Source organism: Montipora capricornis, chromosome 2, assembly GCF_036669925.1.
Source record: "Montipora capricornis isolate CH-2021 chromosome 2, ASM3666992v2, whole genome shotgun sequence".
NCBI lineage: Eukaryota > Metazoa > Cnidaria > Anthozoa > Scleractinia > Acroporidae > Montipora > Montipora capricornis.
Window position 1 is genome coordinate 13059991 of NC_090884.1, and position 18846 is coordinate 13078836.

The 18846-nt window shown below is 39.8% G+C and overlaps 1 protein-coding gene across 1 annotated transcript in view; it reads right to left on the reverse strand.

Moving 5' to 3' along the window:
• The window catches only part of LOC138038918 (intermembrane lipid transfer protein VPS13A-like), a 133743-nt gene that overhangs the window by 34067 nt on the left and 80830 nt on the right, over positions 1-18846 (reverse strand). The window contains exons 57-69 of the mRNA XM_068885012.1: positions 17172-17315; positions 16982-17062; positions 16855-16896; positions 15801-15950; positions 14214-14291; positions 13100-13186; positions 12017-12168; positions 10377-10482; positions 8964-9095; positions 8749-8832; positions 4249-4353; positions 2349-2447; positions 1076-1174 (exon numbers count right to left, since the gene is read on the reverse strand). Of these exons, the coding sequence (XP_068741113.1) occupies positions 1076-1174; positions 2349-2447; positions 4249-4353; positions 8749-8832; positions 8964-9095; positions 10377-10482; positions 12017-12168; positions 13100-13186; positions 14214-14291; positions 15801-15950; positions 16855-16896; positions 16982-17062; positions 17172-17315 (1359 nt within the window). The remainder of the gene's footprint in view (positions 1-1075; positions 1175-2348; positions 2448-4248; positions 4354-8748; positions 8833-8963; positions 9096-10376; positions 10483-12016; positions 12169-13099; positions 13187-14213; positions 14292-15800; positions 15951-16854; positions 16897-16981; positions 17063-17171; positions 17316-18846) is intronic.

The following is an 18846-nucleotide window of genomic DNA, read 5'->3' on the forward strand; positions in this document are numbered from 1 at the left end:
AACGACAGAACAGAACATTCAACAACAACTGTTAAGAATCCCAACTGGGCCAGAGGCAAACCAGTTGGCTATTTACAAGTGCAGCTGAGAAGTTGAACCAGGGATTACCAGGAACAAATCCAACCATTGGTCAGAACGTGTGTTGAACCCGGGATCCCCGGATCCCCGGATCTCAAGGCAAGCGCCCTAACCACTGGGCCGCACTGTCTCCTACCCGTTCCAAAACCTGTAGGAATTCTAGTTTAAAATTTCAACCCCGTCGCCTCCGCCGAACTGTAATATCATGTTCCTTGGCTTTACGAACATGTGATTGCATACAACGTCCTATTGTTCAGATACAGAGATCATTTTGCATAACAAACAACCTGAAGAATACCAGTAAAACTGGTCGAAACGTCGGTTTTAAAGGATATTTTAATCTCGGAAAATCCCGGAAACAATTCAAATTTTAATTTTTGTAGAGATGAGAGGTGAAAGTTTCAGGAATACGATAACTGAGTCTCGTCACAATTTTAAAGATCGCGGCGGCCAAGAAATTTGAGAACAAAAAGGAGCGATTTGAAATTCACTTATTTGGGACAAAAATTTCTTTCTTTGACTATTAACACAATTTTCCGTGGTTTAAAGTCATCTTTTGTTGGGGCGGAGGTTTGCTTTAAACTGAGCAATACGTCGCTTATTCATGACTCATCCATAACAGGAATGCAAACGTATTTTGAAATTGCGAAAAATATCTGGCAGTCCACGACTTCAGGAACACAAGCTTGTCGTATATTTACTAATGAATTTCGAGAATGATCGAATGATCGAAGCATACCATACAACTGTATTTTTAATTGGCCCCACATGCGACCAAAAGGCAATTTACGCCTGGTTTTTGTTCTGCTATCCGTAAGATGAATAGTAAACAGCAAGAGACGACCCGACTCAGACGAAGGTTGCCCAAATACACACAAACAGAATCGGCTTGACTAGGGTTGTCCAATACACATAATCTGAATGTATTTCATGGTTTTCTTCTGTAAAAGTCCCCGCATAGTGAAATTAACATGTATTGCAAACAAAGATGACTCACCGTCCTTTTGGCAAAGATATTTCCTTTCCGACGATATGAAAACATAACAGGCTCCTTGACAGATCCAGGATGAAGGATAACAGTGTCATCATCTGAAGCCTAAAACAAAGATCAATAGAAATTACAGCCTACTCGTTACATTAGAGCGGTTTTCAATTGAGTGTCGAAAGTAATTAGTGAATTGCTTTGGTTTTGCATTACTTCACTCAGTGATTGGTTCAAAGTTCTCGCGCCATTTTTCAACCAATCAGAAGAGAAACCAAAACCAATCGTGGCTCGCGCGTGCAGATTTTCCCGCGCTTTGTGTCTGCTACGAGTAATTTCTTCGAGTTTTGATTGGTTTACTGGATTGTCTCCGTCCTTTTTGATTGGCCAAAGTAATTACTTTGGCCAATTACTTTGGATTTGGTTTTACGACACTCGATTGAAACTCGCTCTATTGCAATGATAGCATTGTATGGTTATCAAAGTGCAGCATCAATTTGAAAAAAAGGTGTGTTAAAACAACTAGTGCATGCGACTCAGCTGAGCTATCATAATCCCGTTTAAAGCGCTGCAACTAAAGTCGAGCATGGGTGCGACTCCAAGATTTCCTGTATCTTTGAAATTGATCAATTTCCCAAAGGATAAAACGAAACCTATTTTATTTTTGGCTCTTTAGACTTTTGTATCCCGTATATCCACACAACAGGTACACAGTTGTTACAGGTAAATGACAAAGCAAAAATTAAAACATGTATTAATAAAATAGCATTCGACAACAACTTAGGAAAGTATGCGACGCAATGTTAAGTTATAGAGGTTTTGCATGGCAGCCATGTTGCATGGCAGGAACAATAGATTCTTTTTCCTGTGGGAATAAATATTCTTTCTAATGTAAAACATTTTCATTGTTCCTGCCATGCAACATGGCTGCCGTGCAAAACCTCTACACGCGGCAATTTTTCACTATGCAGCTAACATAGGGCTGTGTATGAAATTAAATAAAATATAACAGTGACGAGAAATCCAACTCAAAGGAGGAAAAAAGTTGGCTACTTAAATCTATTGGAGTTTCATGCAGGAGCATGATTCGAAGGCAAAATCCATTGGGCTTTGAGACCCCAACACTCCAAAGCCTGATAGTGACATGCGACCTCAATGCTTTGAGTCTTACCAAAGTGACACAAAGGTGCTTAAGTATCACTTGAAACCACTCCAAACAAAGCGTTATTTTTTTCGAGGCCAGCAGAACTCATCTCATTTATAAAAAGGAATGTTTTTAAACATGTACCATGTATTCAAGATACAAATCTGTCTTGTTGACCATCCAGTACGGGCTGTACAAGGTAATACTTAGAGTGCCTTCAAACGTTGCAAAAACACCCAGCTCCTGTAACAGAAAACGTAAATTTGCTAAAATCACTGACCGGTCAGTCAGAACAAACAGCCAAGTAAGTGAATGTCAACAAGAACCGAAAGTGATAACGTTAGTCATCAGAAAGTGTACTCTTCGAGTTTATTTGGCTGATCAAGACCCCGAGATGCCTTAAGTAAAAATTTGGGGCAGAAATGGAAAACAAAATGCCTGATAGCTGAGTGATGTTAAAACCCACACTTTAGAACATAGAACGTAGAACATAGTGAACGGAAAGAGGACAGACTTGTCAGGATTACATCTTTGATTCACGTAATACATTGGTGAAGTTGCTACTTTTGAGTCATTACGTTGGTTACCAAGGGGTCCGCAACTTTTCGAGCAACTATTTCCATCCGTCTTTTCTTTTAACAGGCTAATTCAAAAGCAGTGCCGTTAGGACAGGAGCTGTCAATTTGGCACACACTTAAAACGAATAACTGTATCCCATGCAGGTTTATAGGGCGATTTCTTGGTTACCCCAACACAAAAAGAAAATTGTCGTCATTGTCATTATTCTTATCAATAGATCAACAAAGCAAAAGTAACTGAAAGACACGGAACAAAAACCAGTCATTGTTTGCTTTTACAATACAGTCAGAAGCACATCACCCAGAAGTGTCTGGCTTCGGCCCATCAGTTTACTGCATTATCTAAATTTAGAAAACTTTTCCTACCAAATTAAGCCTGATGACTACAACGCCTCTGACCGGTCTGCAACTAAGTAACCGCACGAGGGATTGCTCGCCCTTAAAGCGGCTAGGTCACGCTATTTTAGGTAATTTTGTTTAATTTTGTTAATTATGAGCTCTAAACGTCAAATTGGCAGAGCAAGAGTCTTTCATTTGCAAAAGTACGGCCACATAACAACTGAGAATGATTTTCCAGCTTTGTAAAGTAAATGACATTTTGATATAGACTGATATAAATTTGAAAAAAGGTGGGCCGACGTTTTTTCAAATTTACCGAAATTCAATCCACTTCAATCCTCTCCAGTTTTGTCCATCCATGTCATTTCTTGACTTCCCTGTGTTTTGTTAGAGTTCTTCTATTGTTTTGAACAGTTATTTTGATATTTTAGTTAATTCTATGACCATTCGGTCAGTGCTGAAATTGCCCAAAATTGCGTGACCTAGCCCCTTTAAACACGAAGACGCAGTATAGAAGGCGTGGTGCCTTAGGTACATGCTGATGATTTATCAATCAACCGTGGACGCAACCGAGCTCTGTGATGATTTGTGAAATAAAAAGCCCCCTTATGGCGTGTCCGTAATATGTCATAAAATGTTATCTGTCGTTCTTTTGTTTTAAATCCCCAGTCCTTTTTTCTGGTGCTAGAACTATCTTTTAGGGCTTTCGTCTCTGTGTTGCTCTTTGTTGATCATCATGTTCGATAATTAATCAGTTGTGCTTGAATGAATTCGAACAAAAGCAGTGCGCGAAGCGCCCCTTCTAGGGAGCGTTTTCACTCACGTGACCAGCACCCATATTGGATTACTGACTCAATAGAAAGTATTTGCATAAAAATAGAGTTCAATTAGTTTGCTACACCATCACGGCCGCTATTCCTTTGTTTTGGAACACGAACATGGCCGCCGTGACGTCATGTGAAAACGCTCTATAATGCGTCTTCGTGTTTAATACAAAATCGTGGATTGTAAAAAATCCAATACCGCCACGTTTTATTCCTGCAGAATCTAGCGGTGGCCGCCCTAAAAATAGATGGGCCTCATGGGTTATGGACTTTTGGTACTGTTAACAACTGAGCACATCTTACCAATTGCTTGCCATACGCAGCACCTAGAGTAAATGTTGTTAGTTCATCCATTTCCTTCCACAATTCAATGACTCCGTGCCAATTGCTCTGCTGGTAATTCTCAATCTGATAAAGCACCAAATTAAAAAAAAAAAAAAATGAAAGAAAATTATAAAAAAAAACATGCCAGAAAAGAGGGCTCATCAGAGTCGAAGTTCAATGAAACAAGCGACGTTGCTTCACATTGTGCACAAAAGGTTGCAAACAACAGCTAGGAAGGTAGGAATTTTTAAGTAATTGTGCGACGATGCACGACTAAGAAAGCAAAAACTCTTGCTTTCTCCACATGTGAATTTTCTTCTTTTCATACTGAGTGTAGGTCAGTGTATAGAAAGCAGGTATCTGAACTAAAATTTATTAACATCTTATTTTAAAAGCTTGTTCCGTTTACACTTGTTTAGAAATTTTACCCAATCATAATAGTTGTTACCTACACCCAAGAAAACCTAACAATTTGTCATGCTCCAAATTAAGACTTCTGTGTTCCAGCTCGCTCTCTTCAAATGGTCACCTTTCTCGATTAGCCCTTACGGCTATTAATAGGCTTAGGCACGTTTAAAACGTCACATTTCACATGTGCCGAATCTAATGCAAATGAGAAAAATCTGTTATTTTCGCTCATTACGTGGAATGCCGAAGGCATCCACGTCTTAAAACCGGGCTGGAATCATTTTTTTTGTTGGTAGTCACAAATGTGCATACCCCACGGTTATTGAATGATCCCCGATCGGGTGGATTGATTTATATCCCCTACGGTATTTCCAAACTTCCCTGCCCCGAGGAGAACTCCTGTACTTCCCAAGCCATCACGATTTTTCTCTGCTAGCGCGTTAGACCACTCGGCCACCGCGACGCACTTCCGGCAGATTGGTGAAAGCAAACATTTATAATAGAATCTTTCCGCCCGCCATGATTGTTTCAGTATTAAACTATTCGATAAAGTGGATAGATGCTTTTTCTTTGAGAAAGGCAAGCTTTAAAGGTAAGGAGAATTTTCTACGTTATTTCTAGATCTTGCTTCGTACTTGTGTATTCCACTGTGAACATTATTATTATGCATACAACGAATACTTCATTAGAAGCATTTTGCATAGAACGAATACGTACTCCAATATTTCTTGGGAACCAGTTTGTTCGCCGTTTTGACGTAGAAAGAAAATAAGAAAATAGCTTTGAACGGCCAAACAAGATAAAAAATGAAATCAAGTTTAAAAAAAACGAATTAGCTATTGTCACGGGGACTTCGCAGCCGTCCCCCATCCAAGTAGTAACCTCATTCAGAGGAGCTTAACTTCAGCGGGCACTTGGACTAGCATCAACGATTGTGATCTTTACGTTAAATTCGCACATAGATCTTGTCGAACTTTATAAGAGTTGAAAGAAAAAAAAACGCACTAACAAAAACCAGGTGTTATGCCGTCATTTTGTCACAGATGTATCCTTTGTTTCGTGAGTTGTCAGTAAACACGCAAGGTATAACTTGATCACAGGCGGCCGCTAAAATCGATGTCACTTCCGATTTTGCGATTTTACTTGTATGACCAAAAGTACGATAGAAAAATTGAACTCTGATGGAACGTAACAAAAATCTCCCGAAATGTTTTTCGTTGATGGCTAATTGTTTTATTCTCGATCGACACTTCCTAAAAGTTCCTTCTGCTCTCCTTAAAAACTACATATTAATATTTATTTACTTCGTCAATATTTGTTTTGCATAAAGCAGGCTAGCAAAATCTGTACCTTGCATACCTTGCTTTGTTCGCATTTTTGAGCGTTAAAATAGAATTTTTGGGCGTATGTTCCTGACAGCAAAAGTCGCATATTTTAACGTCCCCCATCCAGATACTAACCCCGCTGGAAAGGGAAAAAAACCTTTAGTAACATTGGTCTTGGAAAGGTGTCAGAAACTCAGAGTACACGCTTAAGCTTGTGGTGAAAAAGAAGTTGTAAATGATCAACATATCGGCTTTAAAGCCAAATGTTTCTCGATTTCCTGTTGTTTTCTTCAATCGTTCTGGGCTTAGTATTTTACTGAACCACATGTCTTCTTAGAGGGTATATAGCAAAGATGTCTACCATGGCACCGTAATGATTTACGATACCAAACAATGTCGTGTACTATTAGAGCTACATATTGTGGAAGGACTTGAATCTCCTGGAAAAAACAAAACGCCGCTCAGTTGACAGTTATGGAAAAAAACACTGTCAAGTTACTGCACTACCACACGCAATGCGTTCTTACTTTAAAAAATATCCCGTATCTCCTCAATTCTGCCCCCCCCCCCCACCTCCAGACTAAAAATCTCGTATCCCCACAATTTATTTTACCTAAATCTACCGTATCCTGATCGCTTCTCTGTCTTTTGGCGAAGATGAGGTTCTTTGCCAAGGACTACGGTCAAGTACTATTGTACAACGTACGGCACTTTTCCAGTGCCATAAGGGGCAGGCACAGAACAGTTTCGGCTGTTTGTCTGTTCTCTCGAAAACGATGACAAGGGTTTTTTGGGTTTTTTGTTCAGCTCGAGTGTAGAATCAGGACGAACTGTTGTAGTTTCTGATAACTATTTACTACTTGTAGCTTTTGTTGAATTTTGAATCGATGATAGAAAGAGTTTTGGCGATCTCAATCCGGACTGGACTACTGGATTTAAGGATTTTTCTTAACGAGATTTCAAGTTATTGTGGAACGTTTGGTACCAAGTTACTGAAATCAAGATTATGGAATTGTAAAATTAGAACTTTGGACTGGACTATACAACACGCAATTACGGAATTTTTGAGCATTGAGAGAAATAGAGCACGGATGTTGTCTTCTTGTCTTCGCCACGGCAAATTTATACAGTTTGCAAGGAACTAAACCAGGATTACAGAACCAGACGTCGATTACAGGGCCCGGTTGTTCGAAAGCCAATTACCTTAATCCAGGATTAGCGTTAACTTTTGTTTCATGTTTTCAACTTTTTGGTCACAGTTTCCTTTGCTTATTTTTGTTTTTCAAGATTGACTTCTTCTAATGTAAAGTTTTTCTGAATATCAGCCTTGAACAGCATTTGGGAGTAGAGGATAAAACTCGTTTTAAAACCCAGTTTCTGAACAACTGGCCCAGGATGATAAGTTGTTGAACTGTGATTTGTAATAAGTTTTTCGGATGATTTAAGGCTGATCCTGTAATTTTTGGATGAAAGGAGTTAACGAAGCAAGTAAAACTGTAGGATTTGAATTAAGTCTCCTTCCAAAAAATAAATAAATAAAGATCCCGTATCCTGATAACCTGCTAATAGGGCTTCGTTGTTTGCATTTGCAAATTTAGTAACATTAGTAATGAGTTTTTACAACAAAAAACTTTAAGTTATATTACAGATGTATCTTTCTAGTAATCTTTCGCCATTTTCCGAAGTCTACCTGTACTTGAAGTTCACTGTAACTGGACAATTTGTGTTAACTGTTTGTGCATCCCACGGATACGCCCTTATAGGCGTCTTGTTTGCATTAGATTCGGCATGAAATGCGACGTTTAAAACGGGCCTTAGCTACAATAATCTCGAAAAATCACCTAAAAATCTACCCGGATAATCTCCGAAAACTGCTCTATATTGTTTAAAAACAGTTCTAAAAATCTCAAAATTTTACCGAAAAATCCCAAAAATGTAATGCAAAATATCAACGATTAAAGATCCTTATTAAAAAAGTAAGCCGCCCACGCAATAGTTATTGTGAATACCCGATTGTTGTTACTGTAAGTCCGCCTCCGCCATAACTAACTGCAACATAATTGTGGGATACAGAACTGAAGCCATAAAACCTCTTCGTTCTGCTCACTCTTTAATAAGCAAAAACATATTTTTTTTCTAATTCCAATCTCTTAATAAATTTGTAACACATTTTACAGATTTTTGGGCTCTAAAAGTTCTAATAAAACTTGGAACTTGCTAAATTCAAAGTAAACAAAGTAAAAAAAAATCCCTACTATAAAGGTGGCCTTCACTCTTTATTTGTGGACAAACAACTTCCGTAATTGACCCTCTGTATTTGTTCAATGGACCAGTATAAGGTCTTATTTTTGTTGTTGTCATTTATTAAGAAAAGACTTTCCCAAAAAGGAGTTACTAATCGTGTTTCTTGCGGACCACTTCCTATATATTTGTAGTTTTTGCTTTAATTGACCAATCAAAATCACAGATAACTCATAATCCTCTCATTAATTTTGCCAAACGCGTACTTGAAACACTTTCTTATGGGTTTTAAAAATCAGAAACTCACATGTAATATGACATTGAACATTTCTTGTGCAATGCAATATATTTTCACTAAGATATGCAAAAGTGTCATCCTTTCTCTTGCAACTTTCCAAACAAGATGCAAGAATGCAAGAATATACAGCCAGAATACACAACCATCTATTTTGCCTGAGAAAAGAGTAATTTACTGAAAAGTAAACTGCTTGTCCAATTTGCTTACCTCAACACGAAGACGGACTTTTCTGTCGAGATTGACAGAAAACAGAGGCCATTTGTCACCACCTTTGAGTTCAAGAGGCAAGTCCTAGAAATGAACAAAAACGCTGAACGACGAGAACATGAAAGGTTTATAAAGGTAAAAAAAAAAGAAAAGAAAAGAGCTACACCAAAAGATTTCCTTGTTAAAACCCAACGAAAAAAGTTGATTCAACTAACCTGTAATACAAAGCGAATGTTGTATGGCAAATAATTATGCAAAATGGCCGGCGGGTAAATATGGAGGATGTAATTTGGCGCATGCTCCAAAGAGCCATGAACTGAAGCATAGGAGACTCTTTCACAGTCCACCTGCAAAATGAACAAAGAAGAGAAAATAAGTGCTTTTACACAACTGCAGAATGATATTTGATTCTCCTTTAAGCATGTTGAGAATGCACCTTGTTCAACAACACCGGTGGCTCACGATGACAAGATGACTGCCACGGAATGACATTTATTGTAGAAAAAAAGGCAACTAACCAAGTACAAATCCGAAAACGCTCAGGTGGATTGGTAGGAAACAGGTTAGTCATGGCGGCCACAACAAACTGTGTGTGCCCCGCCTAAAGTCATCAGGCTTTTTTCCCAAGCCTCGGGGGTGGTTGGGTGAAAATTTTTTTTCACTTATTTGGTTTACCTCAGGCAGTGTAAAACTCATCTAAGATGTGTAACGATATAGATGCAGGATCCGAATCTGTGTTTACAAACAATTAACCAATGCCTAAAGTTTAGCGTGAGCATTCACAGTGTTTGAAGCATGAAGAAAATGTGGATAGCACTTAAGAGCATTTTAGAGGACTTAGTGTATTACGTCTGAAAATCAGCATGCTAAACATGATTTTGAAGCCCCCTTCAGTGCACTTACCATTTATTTGGTTTTCAATCGAGTGTCGTAGTAATTAGCAAATTGCTTTGGTTTTGCATTACTTCACTCAGTTAGGGTTAGGCCACTTTTTCAACCAATCAGAAGTGAAACCAAAACCAATCGTGGCTCGCGCGTGCACATTTTCCCGCGCTTTGTGTCGGCTACGTGTAATTACTTCGAGTTTTGATTGGTTTACTGGATCGTCTCCGGCCTTTTTGATTGGCCAAAGTAATTACTTTGGTCTTGGTTTTACGAAGGTTTTACGACAATCGATTGAAACTCGCTCTATAAGCACTAATTTAGCAGCAGCAACATGAGAGCCTGAACGCTTTAATGGGATTTAACCAATGACCTCGGTACTACTGCTGCAGTGCCCTACCAATTGAGACATCAAGCCGACTGGCAGCTGGTCATCTTGCAAGTTTGTAATAAACCCGTACATAATGGATATATAGGAAGTAAAGATTATATGAAATTGATACATTTGAAATGAAGAGGGAAGGGGTTATGAAGCAGATTGTAGTTAGGATGAGGTTTTACCAAATTTTATTGCGTAGATTGAGATGGCGTCCATTTAACGTCCTTTTCTGGAGAGACTAGAAATTTCATCCACTTGTATATGCCATGAGAAAGGAAACACTCTCTCTGATAATAATAAAGACCCTAAATGTTGATTTGACACACCCGGGTGACACATGGTGTGAAAAAATGTACACATAACGTACCTCGATATGAAAAGGAGGTCCATCCCCAGCGGGTGACGAACACTTGATTGATGAATGACCCTCGAATGCAAGCTTATTCCACAAAAGAGGAGAACTCTCTCCATACCTGAATCACGGCACAAGAAAAACTGCGATGAGAAGTGCACAGATGCTTCTTTGAAACTGAAAACTTCGCTCAACGTGAAATGACCAAATATGAGAACACGAGTACCTGACGATAATTTTCAATTTTCGTACCATACAACCACGCAGTCCATACCAATTTTTAGGATGATACACACTTTTCTCGAGCAATCGCTTGGAATAATGGCGAGGAAATTAAAATAATGGGAAGTCGGGGTTTTCGACAACGTTCTCCTAGCTGTTGTTGTAGTCGTACCAATAATTCAAATGTTTAAATTTTCAACATTCTAGCATTTCTAGCATATTGATTGGCTCACTCATTCTCGGTTACAACTCATATACCGCATGACCGTGTATGGAAGCATTATGCACCGGCCGTTTTGTGACAGTGAAACAGTACAGAGTTCAATGAAATTTAATAAAACAATTATCCAATTCGCCCTTGTTGGATTAGAGTAAATAGTAAATAGTAGTGCTTCGTTGACTATTTACCACTTCATATCCAATACGCGCTCAACTGTAATTGTTATTATTTAAAACTGAACTACGGATATCATATTTCCAGCATTTTCATTGGTTAGCCGGACAGAGGCAATCAGTTCATACACCAGCTGTACCTAATACGGTCAAGGAACGTGTCAGCAATTAAGCGAGCTCTGAGAAAAAGTGGCCAACAAAAGGTGTTTTGGACCGCTGTTTTTGACCAAGGCAGAAATCGGTGCTTTAGTCGACAATGCTACCACCGGGAACACTAAAGAAGAGTTGTTGATCCTGGAGTTTTTAATAAAACAATTATTCTACTTGGGCTTGCTGGATATAAAATGATTATAACCAACTCGGCACTACGCACCTCGTTGGTTATCTATCACTTCACGTCCAGCAAGCCCGAGTAGAATAATTGTTAAATAAACATAACACTGGAAAGAAACAGCAGCCCTTAGGAGATTTGAGACCAAGTGCATCAGTAATCAAATACAGCGCCCTAACCCCTGACCTATGGGGTGTTTATATGAGAAAGCTCGCACCGGCGCGAATTTCACACTGGGGTGACTTCTTGATACTGCGTTTACATGATGACGACGTGAATTCGTATCGTGTTTACCTGAAGGGACACCACATATCAATAAAATACAAGCGTGAATCCAAATTGCAAATGTGGCGTCTATCAGAAAAAGTACGCATGCGCTACCCGTTCCCGTCCCCCGGGACCAATTTCACACCAGAACGAGTGGTCGCTCGTCGTTTACATGATACTGTTGCAAGATTATGCGCCGGAACAAACTTTTCGCTCCGGTGCAGCAACCGCAGTGAACTCGCGCCGGTGTGAGTCGCCCCAGCATGACTTTTTTCGGTGATATCACGTAAACAAATACATAGCTAAGAGAGGGAACCGGAGTGAACTCGCACCGGTGCCAAAGTCGCCCCGGTATCATGTAAACACCCCCTTACTCTGCACCTTAATATGTCAGAAAATAAGACATGTCAGTAACAGGAGAAAAAGGTCCTCGAGTACCAACCCAAATCCAGCTGGTCTGAGGTAGAGTGCAGCTCGGTGAGCCAACATCAGGGGAACACTGTAAACAGAGTCGGGTTCAACTGTCGTGACGCGAGAAAACTGTTCTTCCTTCTTGCACATCAAATCCATTGGGATTGGAAAGTGGTTGTTGATCTGTTGTTGAGTGATGTAAGTAATATTTCAATGGCTAACATCGGTATCAAAACAGTTATTTTGTGGCTACAACTTAATCAAAGTTGACCTGGTCCGTGCCGTAACTGTAACCCGAATCCTGTTCTAACTTGACGTCATGGGCCCGGTTGTTCACAAGCCGATTAACGCTAATCCCAGAGTAAAAATGAACCAAGGAGTTTATTTCTCTACTCCCAAATGCTGTTCAACGCTGATGCTCGGCAAAACTTTACATTAGAAGTTAATCTTGGCTTGCGTACTTACTGATCCATTGTATAATACACGTTTTGTAGCAAAACAGCTGCCATTTTGGACGTGAAAAGATACAGCAAAATCAAACAACATTCAAATGAAATCGAAAGAAATGTACTGGTGTGTTTTTAACAACACCAAAGCTCTTAAATCCGACCAGAATATAGCTCATTTTAAACAGAAATAACTAAATTACAATCAGAATAAAGTTACTATTAAAGGAATACATCTTCGGACTTCCTATTAGAATGATGAAGAAGTGCCAGCTGAGAACTTGTTCTCTTGCATGACTCACAATTTTAAATTCTTCTTTTATTGACAGAAAAGATGTTTGCATCAAAACAGAGCTTCTTTTCTGAAGGATTGGTCTTGCATACAAAAACATGACCGCCACTAAGGGACAACATCGATATGGTCGCAAAGACGTCATGTGAAAACCAAGGATAAGAAGAATGAAAGAACTTTAATTTATGTGAACGATGTAGCTGGCCTAAGGAAAGTTTCCATCGAGTCTAACGTTTTCTTGTGAGCTGTACAAAAACAAAATAGACTGCTTACATTCATTTTATACTTAATATTTAAATGGCTACCGTGTACCTTGCTGGCTAGTATTAGTGACTCAATGAAAAGTTACTAGCACGAACATGCTAGTAGAACAAACCTGTAATGGTGATCGAATAGTTACTGTTCTCTGGCCTTCTCCACTTTCAACTTGAACAACTACTGATATAATGACTCCTGAAAAAAGCTGAAATCGAAAATGCACAGTTTGGTTAAAAACACGCATCGTGATTCATCCTAAATTTCACTTGGTCGCATGCGATTAACTATTGCGTTACCTGTCACACCCTATGAGCAGCATCTTTCTAAATGTTACGTTAACCCTTTGTGCCAACACGGTTATTTAAAAGATTTTATTAGAAAGAATTTGCAAAGAGAACCCCTCCAGTTGATTCAGTAGTTTCCAATCACCTCATTTGGATTAATGGTGCTCAACGTCCCCGGCGAGGACCCGAATCCGGACCACTTGCTCTGGAGTCAAGCACACTAACTATGAGGCCACCGCGCCTACCAAAAATGTGTATGTTCATCAGTTATTTGAATCATGTGAGAGACGCAAAGGTCATCTTGTAGGCTCTTTTCAAACACAATCCGCTGTAGACTGAACGACAAACTAGTATAATTTCTGACAATACTAAATCAAATCACGTTGTCAAGTACGTGCACACGGAAATGGTGTCCTCTCTTTAACTTTAGGAGGGTTACTTAATGAGTTCCTCCCTGTTTCGTCCTGTTGACAACCCATTTTCTGCTGGTGTTACTAAAATAAATTAATTGATTTGAAAAACTCTTGACGTATGCAAAGGATCAGGTGTGCCATTTGAGAAATAAAGAATCTGCATCCGTCTTTAATGGACAACTTGTTTTCTACACCCATTTAAATAAGTGGATTAACAGACAGTCTTAAAAATGCCCATGCAACGTTTGCACAGTATCACCGTACATTACTTACAATTGTTACAATGTAAATCACTTGAAAATTTGAAATATATACAAGTTCAAGGAAGATGAAATGTCAAAATTTCAACAAATCACAACCTCGATAAGCTGGATATCAGTTCACACTTTGCCAACATACTTGCCGATTACAACGGTCAGACTAACTTACAAACGTGGTGATATAGTGGCTACTTGCCGTAGAGTACAGTGGCCACAAAATTGATGGTTCTGTACAAAATACTCGGCTCATCACATGAAATGCTCAGATTTCGTACCTTTTTAGGAATGATATTGAGCAGGACCACTCTAGCTTCTTTAACTGAGATTGTCTTAACTTCGTGATAACCTTGGACCTAGTAAGGCAAAAGTGAAATGAATAAGGATTTGTGAATTCGTGGTTCTTTTAACTTTTGAACAATATCAGGATTTACAGAGGTGATTGTACGATCTCATACTGCATTTTTGTAGGCCATCACGATCCCAAATTGTTAATGACTTTTACGAAGTATTTCAAAAGTAAACTCAAAGCAAATAGAACCCTAATCCTAAGTAGTAAAATAATATAACAGTAAATTAACCCATTTATTAATAAAAATATCTGATTTGACCTACATAATAAGTATGTAATAATAAATATAGTCACTGTCGTTATTCTATAAAGTCCCAAGTATAAGGACCTCTGTAATGAAGAGAATGTCTACCAACGTCTGATTTAGCCCCACTGATGACCATGTGATTTGTTAAATATTAGTTTTTCTACTTTGTTATCAAATCCTGCTTTTGACGCAGCCAAGACACTGTTAGGGTCAGGTATTTTATATAGTATTTATATTACAATTAGTTAATTGTAGATCCACGTCAGCCATTTGGCTGCCCATTATAAAACCTGCAGTACTGAATAAATGATGAAGATGACGATGAACAGAAATTTGCAAAAAAATTAACTTTTTTAAAAAAGTGGCGTGAGCAAAGCATCAGTGAAGAACTCAAATAGATTGTAAAAAATAGAAGGCTCATTTATTTGATTCAAAGGGATCGACCAACTAAAGCTAACAAAGATTGGGAACTACTGCGTCATTGATTGCCCAAGTGCGACTGTTCATAAGGGCTCTGTTTTAAGATTGACACTGTGACTAATATACTATACGAAGAATTGACTGAAATTAACCACATTTGAACAGGATTTTTTCAGATACAGTTTAAAGACCCAACGCTTTGACACACTCCTGTCTAGTGTCATCTTCAGGGGGGATCCAAAACTATCGCCAGAGTATTTTACAATGACTGCAAAATTCTCGCGCACTCATTGGTTAATTTTTATTGTCAATAAGCGGACAGACACATAATTCATAATTTATGCGAGGATGACGTGATATTGCTTGTGTCAGATTGAAGTTTCTGGCATTTTTGTCTTGCGTTCTTCTCGTGTTTTGACTTAATTTTGACTCCTCTGCCTTTTTGTTATTGTAAAAAACAAATTAATGTCAGTTTTTCATGCGTCTGTCCTGTTATTGACAATGAAGTTCGTCATAACATTGTCAAAGTAGTCTGCGGATCCACTCGGCTATCGCCTCGTGGATCCACAGCTACTTCGACGATGTTATGACAAAATTCATGATCAATAACAGGACAGACGCATGAAAAACTGAAATCAATTTGTTAATTTTATATGCTCATTAATTTTCTAAAAATGGTTAAAGTGGTTAGCGTTCTGTCCTTATAATAAGAAGATGCAAACAATGCCAAACATGGGTCACGTAAAAGGTTGTCATCTTCCCAGTTCAAAGAAGCAAGGGCGCTATGGAATTGCCACGATTTCCTTTATACAGTGACCCATAAGGACCCCGTCCTTAACATCTTACCTCAATACCAACGGTAAGACCTGAACCAGAGATACTGCCACCACGCTCAAATCTGCTGACTCTCCTATCAAATCTTTTTCCCAATCGAAGTGAGAGACTCTGGCCATGAGCAATTGCAACCATTCCATCACTGCCTGCACTGGCAGGACTCTAACAAATAAACAAAAAACAAATCAAACGACAAGCTCTTAAGTGAGCACACTCATTCATGTTGAGGAACATAAGACTATTTGCATCTTGTTGGCATATTTTCTACTGAAAACAAGTTACAGATAATCGTCAATTCAACAAATAAACTCTACAATACCATTACAGAGTGGGAGGCGTGGTGGCCTCATGGTTAGAGTGCTCGACTCCGGATCGAGTGGTCCGGGTTCGGGTCCTGGCCGGGGACATTGTGTTGTGTTTTTGGGCAAGACACTTAAAGTCGCACAGTGCCTCTCTCCACTCAGGTGTATAAAGGGGTACCGGTAAAAATGCTGGGGATAACCCTGCGATGGACTAGCCATCCAGAGGGGAGTAGAAACCGGAGATAACCGCCAGCCAGATGGGCCTTTCTAGGCTCCTAACTGAGACTTACCATTACAGAAAGAGCCAGGGTGTTTGGCGGAGTTCGTGTTAGCCAAATTATGACTAGGAAGATTCTTTCAAACTTACAGGGCGCATGCTCATAATGTGAAGTCAGTTATGTAGGTATCCAAAACTCATCCTCCGGAAATTAAACTCTATCTGTATGCAAAATAGCTTCTTTTGCTTTGTTAAAAAACATGGCCTCAGATCAGTGAATAGGCGGTAGAAGTGACCTTCCACGTTATTCTGCTGCCATGGATTATTTCAGCAGTCACGTGCCACGCATGCCACTAACCACTAAAATAAGGAATCAATAGTAGCAATATTGTTTGATTGTATTTCTCAGAAATGTAGCACTTTAATGGATCATTGTCGCAAAAGCTAGACTTTGTACCAACTGCACTAGAGCGATAAGAGACGTATTTTATGTATACAGCAATAAGGTTTGTTGTAAACATAACTAACACAAATTAGGATAACATACCTCAAACTTGTTTCCAGGTCGTAGTTTCACCTCCATTCCCAGCTAAAAGGCAACAAAAGGTGTTTTTATCGTAATATCAAATCGAAAATTATTCCAGCAACTGTGTATATAAGTGGAGAATTCAAACCTCGTTCCATATCTGGTATGGTGGAACGTCCTCCAAAGCCACCCCTCCAGTGCTTTGCAGAGTTACAGCCTCTTTAAAGGCCTAAAATGGGAAGGAAATAACACTTACCCCACAACTAGCGGATTAAATCAAGTGGCATACTTAGCATGGAATTGCTAAAGCCTCTCTGTGGATGGCAAATTTGACTTACTGCTCCAAGCTTGGTGAGGACTTCCAAACATGTTTTTGTCACAGTCAACTCCAGAATGTCCTTGGATTCCACACTGAGTGACATAGCTGCTTCAGAACTGTCTCCTAAATTGGTTTCATTGCTATCGCCATTTGCCATAGAGAACTGATGTTGAGAAACAAAGGAGGTATGCATTACAGAGGGAATAATTGCTGTCTTGATATTTAAGTCCATATACTACAGCCTGTATGTAACTATAGAGCGTTTTCACTCACGTGACCAGCATCCATATGGTATAATTGAAACAAAGGAAAGTATTTGCATAAAAATAGAGTTCAAATCCCAGAGGATTAGTTTGGTACACCATCATGGCCACCATTCCTTTGTCTTGGAACACAACATGGCTGCCGTGACGTCATGTGAAAACGCTTTATTGCGTCATCTCCTTGCTTGGCAAGCTCTTTGCACAAATATACCTCCCTCGCCTATAGTAGCTCCTCAAAGGTGTACACCGAGTCTCAATACGTCTCCCCCTCCTAGCTCTAAACAGTGGACATGATCGTCCTCTGTTCACTGCTTTCATCGACCTAACAAAGTCCTTTGACCTTGTCAGCAGAGGTGGACTTTTCGAGATCAAGGCTCTGATTGACTGCCCTCCTTAACTCCTGAGTTTCCTCAAGTCACATCACGATGAGATGTGTGGAACTGTTCAATTTGATGGAAACCTGTTTGAGGCCTTTGACATAAAAAGCGCCATTAAACAAGGCTGTCCTCCGGAAGCATCGCTTCAAAACAGCAGATGACAACATGCCCCTCATTACCCTCTGATGGAAAACTGTTCAGTTAAGCTCGCCTCCAAGTCAGAAACAAGGTCCGCTGAGTGCTGCTCTATGTCATACTCTGCAGTGAAGTAGACTGTCTCCTCGATTGCTTTTCTAGTGCTTGCATCAGTTTCGGCCTCACCATCAGCCTGGAGAAAACTAACATCATAACTCATGGCTCAGACTCGACACAGCCTCGCTGAACACAAAGATTGCACCACATCTTGGACCATGCACGCAGGGCAAGAAAAGCAGCTGAAGACATTCCACATACGGTGCCTGTGGCACATCTCTCCATCTCCTGATCCGACTGAGTCTCCAACAGCACTGTACTCAAGAGAGCCAACATTTCCTCTCTGTGCATCCTCCTCTGCCACAGGCATCTCAGCTGCCTTGGCCACGTCTACAGAATGCACGATGGCTGCATTTCCCAGGACGTCCTGTACAGAGAGCTTTAGTGCGGCAAGAGAGAAGTTTCCGGAGACTGGAGCTTTACTTCAAAGATTTATGCAAGGGAACATGGACACTGTCGGCCTGCTGGTGGTCACCTGGGAGACCTTCTCTGCAGACTGCACTCCTTAGAAGACCTGATGCACCCGCTGCAGATGTCAGGAGAGACAGGAGAAAGGCCAATGCGGGAGCCTCACCACTAAGTGCAGGACACGTCTGTGGCACATGCTGCTGCATCTGCCAATCTAGGATCAGCCTTTTACACCACCAGAGAGCATGTGAGAGGAGTCACACTCACTAAAATGCTATACTCAATATACTCACTTCGCCATAGTATACTTGTTATATAGTACTCACTACTATACTACAGCCACAAATACAAAGCAAAGCCACTAGTTTTTGAACATTCGCAATTGCATTTAAAG